We start from the raw sequence: 4,696 nt of genomic DNA, 5'->3' as shown, positions 1-4,696 counted from the left end.
ATTGATCCGCATTAATCATGTAGGTTACAATTTGACCGAAACGGCTTGAATTTGAACTATCTTGGGCTTCGCATGGATCTTCCAAACTATTTCTTGCTGACTCCGAACTCCCGCTTTTTGACGCTACCGTGAGACTCGAACAATATTCTCCTCGCTTCGGCCTTTCTCTATGCGAACTGTCTGTCGAATAAGAGCGACCTCCATACTAGCAAGGATCGAGCTCTTCTACTAGACTGAACCGAACTCCTGTCTGGTTAAGCTCGATTCTTATAATAAAATGTCTTTAGTTCCAAGAGGATTATTATGTAATAATGACATGGACAGATCCAAGTGGATCCTACCGAAAATGTGTGGGATCCGACCCCAACATTTAGCCCCCCAAGTCTTGCGAGTTGAGTGCTCGGCTTGGAAGATTTAAGTAAACAGTAATTAATGAATTGAGATCTTTAACACTCTGGAATTACTCCATGTTTTATGCTGTTATGCCGATCTCGGATAATCAAGTGATTTGATACCCCTGACAACAGTCATCATTAATTTCTTAATTAATACCGCGGGGAAAACCGTCCCACTTCCTAATATTCTCGAGGCGGTCTTCCATCATACTTTAGGGTTCTAAGAGGTAATATTACTTTTCCTTCTTATCTTCTTTACCTAGAAAACTTTCATTCTCATTACAGAGGTCGTTGTTTTCTTTCGGTAAAAACCCCTTTCGTAAAATGTCGAACCTCCCTTCTGAATTTCGCGAATATGAGGCTGATGATCTCGAAGCTCTCATGGGTGAGGGAACCGAACCTCATACCCAAACTGGAGGCGAGTTTGATCTTCACCTTCAGAGTCAATCGACCGTTGATTCTCTTAACGATCTACGTCGTTTATGCCACATTGCCCCCGAAGTGGAGATGGTGGTCCCGGAGCCTTACGAGTCTCCAGAGTCGGGGCGAGAGGGGTATTGCTGCGCCTATGAAATTTATTTCAAAGGGTGCGGCTTGTTCCTTCCCCTTCCTGAGATACTTCTTACCTACCTCAACCATCTGGGAATTGCCTTCTCTCAGATGTCGCCCAACATGCTCCGGTATCTTATGTGTACCTTCACTGTTGCAGCGCAGGCAGGCTACACGTTGGGCCTTAGCGAGCTCTTAGAATTATTCCAGGCTCGCGAATCCCAAACTTCTGGGTATTATGCCCTTTATCCGATGGAAGATCGGAACCTTATTGATGGCCTGCCTTGAAAAGACAACGCCTGGAAGAAGTTTTGGTTCTTCTTCCGTATAAATAGTTTTTCCGTTCAGAGTTCTTTCGAACTCCTCTAAACTCACTGGTCATCGAATTTGGGTAGAAACTAGGACTTAAATAAATAAGCTTCTCAAGCTATTTCAAACTGCGTTAACACTTTCTCGTTTTTCCGCAGGTTCCCAAATTCGGCAAGTTCCCTCTGTTGACTTTCTCAACTTTTACAAGGCCGTCCTTGAGCGGCCAGTTACTTGGAATTCTTTTACTTTGGAGAGAATTCACGGTGCCGGATCGGACATTCTGTCAGAATGGGCCTTACTCATCCCGTCGACCCTCCTCCTGCTGAGATTGATCTCTCGAGTTTAAATGCCCGAGATAGGAGAAGGATCAGAGAAGCAGACAAGAAAGTCAAAGATCAGATCTCCCAGATAGGAAAAAACAAGAAAAATGCATCCTCCGTCGGGGACGACAGTCTACCGGAAAACTCTCCTAGTTGATGACGGGTCCCTTGAGGGTTCAAAGTCAATGGCGGTCACCATAAACAATGCTCCTTCCTCTACCCCAGCAGCAGGCATCATGGTCGCCGCCACTGCTGAAGAAGGAGGTCCCTTAGATGGCTCCTCTTTTATGAAGAAGAGGAAGGCTGAGGGACCTGAACCCTCGCTTCAGGGAAGGTCCAAGAGCACGAGGAGAGCCGAAGCCATTTCTTCAAGTCTTCCAATTCCTGAATCTGCTTACATTCAGGGTAGGAATCCTGATTCAGGAATTGTTTTGAGAGAGCCGCTGAGTTCAGGGATGCTACCCCCCAGGCGTCCTCGAGGTAATACCTCTAGAGCTCGGAGATGATCGAGCTCAGGACTCGTTGCTAGAGCTTCATCTCCATCAGGTAATCCTCAATTAACCTTTTGATACTGGAGATTTAACTGATTTTTTTAAGGAATTCTATATTCATTCGAATATCTTTACTTTAGATAAAGAGAAGATTGGAAATATCTTTAGATGTTTCAACACTCGTTCTGGGAAGAAACTTCCATCCTTTGGGCACTGGAGGGATGACGTCAAGAAGATGTATATCAGTCATTCATTCCACTCTTCTCAGGTTTGACTATTCAAATATGTATATATTTGATTTTGAATCTCCCTTTTCTTATCGCATCTCATTTTATCAGGGAACCCTGTATGTGAACAGCATCATCAACCATTACGAAGAGGAGCTCACCAAAGTTTCCAAGAGAGCTGTTATTACCGAAGGAGAGATTGAGAAACTCCAATCTTCCAACCAACTTGCGAAGGAGACGACTGGTCTCGACTCGGCTCGTCAGAAAGAAATCGAGCAACTCGAAAGATTTGGCGAGGAGACGAGGAAGAATTTGGCTGAGACAGAGCAAAAGCTAAAAACTGCTCTTGCTGACCAAAACTTCGCAAAGGGCGAGATCGAGCTTCTGAAATCAGAGCTTAGCAAGGTCAAAACAGTTGCTGAGGAGTTCGAGCGAAAAAATGAGTCTCTTTTCAAACTGAAAGATCAGGATGTTCGCAAGATATCTCATGATGCTCGGAAAGAGGTTAAAGGAGCTGGGCAAAAGTTCCTTCTTGCCGTGCAAGAATTTATCTCTGCAGATAAAGCTTAGAACAAACTTAACTCCGAACGTAATGAGATGAAGAGCAATCTCGATCTGATCAAGGAGATAGAAGAAGGAAAAATTAACTTGACTGAAGAAAAGGAGACAGTTGGCGCTGAGGTCGCTGAAACTGAAGCTAAGCTAGCTACTGCTCCTCAGCCATATTTAGATTTGCAGCAATTTGCCTCTGAGTTCGCTGATTCCCCTCCACTGACCGAACCTAATACCGGTTTGTCTTTGGACGAGATGATGTTAACTGGTTCCCCTAGTGCTCATTTTAATGAGTTCGGAACCAATGTTGACAAAATTTCTTTGGAACGAACTCAGGAGTTCTCTGGTCAGGATCCTGCTATTTCTTCTCTTATGGAAGATGACTTTAAATCGAGGAGCAAAACTCCTCAGGACGCTAGCTCGCTTAACCCTGAGCTGTTTCTCACAACTCAAGACGCTGCCGTCGTGGGTGCTCCTATCTCAAGCCAAGTAGGAGATGGAGGCGGTTCACCTATGAATGAATGATGGTGATTGTACTCACCTTTTATGGGGAATGTCTCTTCAATTTTAAGACATAAAACTAGCTTTGTTTGCCATGGGGCCGTTTGTTACTCTTTGAGATTTTTGCCCAAGGGGGCTTTTATTACTGTTTTGAATAATATGCCCAAGGGGGTTCTTAATTAAAATTTCTTTAGAAATAAATATTTAATTTTGGTAGAAACCATCGATTTTACCTGGAGGGTTTGCAAAGTCCTCCGATCCTAACCGAAATGGTTTAGAATTATAGGAGAGATAGGCTTATCAGACCTACTTGCCTTTTTTAAAGAAAAAACATTAGAATTTTTCCTTGGTCTCTCGGTTGCGAGGTTAGAGCTCGGCTTACAAGAACACTTCGTGATACTTCGAAATGTGTTCGATTAGAAAAATCTTAGTGAGAACTGTTTGCTTTTCTTGAAAAGGACAAAAAAGGTTTAATACCATTTATTAACTGCCGTTGAATTTCACGTTCGAAAATCAGTACGCCTACTAGGTGTTAAGTGATACTTGAATAACCTATGTTTTGTAGGTCTTGTTTGTGCATGTACACGAAAATCGAAAGGTCGTAACTGTCAGATCAATAGATTGACGTTTAACTTCCTTTTTCAATAAATACTCAAGTGAGTAATCTTATATATTTTTCCTATATAAGGAGAGTAACATTTTGGGAATTTCCAAATAAACCTTTTCTTCACAAGGAACTTTGCAGTTCTCTTTTTCTTGTTTTTGATGGCCTCTCTCCAAGGCGAACCTTCTGATCCTAATCCACCACGATTCCCTTCAAGCGAATCTCTTTTCCCGACGGGGGATGGATTCACTCCACAAGGGGTTGGTATTCCTTGTTTTCTTTCTTCCATGTCTAAGGAAGAACAGATCGAGTGCCATGAATTCATGGAGCAGGTTTGAACCCGGTACCAATTGTTTCAAGGTTTTACTTGATAGATTTGTAATGCATCTGTTCTTTGCAGATCACGGAAAGGTATGTTTTCCTCTGCTCCGAAAGGCAACGCCTCGGAAAGAAACGTCGTAACCTCGAAGACCGGATTGCTAGAACCGAAAGGAAGATCCGACGTTTGGAGTCGGACGTTCACAACTGGGAGAGGAGGGGATTTGACTCTATCGCTCGCATTCCCGGCTGTCTTCGAGAACACATCAGGTTTCTGAAGAAGCATTGGGATATCTACCAAAGGAGCCTCGATCCCGACAAACGCAAAAACGGTTCGTCTTCCGACGACGTTCCTTCTGCGAACCCTCCTCCTTCTTAATTATTTATTATTTTGTAACATATTATTGGGCTGGCGGCCCAGCGACATTAA

The 4,696-nt window shown here is 43.4% G+C and overlaps 1 protein-coding gene across 1 annotated transcript; it reads left to right on the top strand.

Annotated features, from left to right (window-relative positions):
- Nucleotides 1-1,680: 1,680 nt before the first annotated feature.
- Nucleotides 1,681-2,861, top strand: LOC110225740. Its single transcript, XM_021015706.1, has 3 exons — nt 1,681-2,053; nt 2,205-2,332; nt 2,403-2,861. The coding sequence occupies exons 1-3, from the start codon at nt 1,681-1,683 to the stop codon at nt 2,859-2,861; spliced, it is 960 nt and encodes a 319-aa protein (XP_020871365.1).
- Nucleotides 2,862-4,696: the final 1,835 nt, after the last annotated feature.

This window comes from Arabidopsis lyrata, assembly GCF_000004255.2.
Source record: "Arabidopsis lyrata subsp. lyrata unplaced genomic scaffold ARALYscaffold_8, whole genome shotgun sequence".
Taxonomy (NCBI): Eukaryota; Viridiplantae; Streptophyta; class Magnoliopsida; order Brassicales; family Brassicaceae; genus Arabidopsis; species Arabidopsis lyrata.
The sequence above is the reverse complement of the archived record's forward strand: the minus strand, read 5'-3'. Positions and strand labels throughout refer to the sequence as shown.

Bases quoted from the DNA above. Each gene is read 5' to 3' on its own strand.
- LOC110225740 (XM_021015706.1), top strand. From the start codon at position 1,681: ATGCATCCTCCGTCGGGGACGACAGTCTACCGGAAAACTCTCCTAGTT. The intron at 2,054-2,204 runs GTAATACCTCTA...TCTTTACTTTAG, and splicing joins ACCCCCCAGGCGTCCTCGAG to ATAAAGAGAAGATTGGAAAT. The intron at 2,333-2,402 runs GTTTGACTATTC...TCATTTTATCAG, and splicing joins ATTCATTCCACTCTTCTCAG to GGAACCCTGTATGTGAACAG.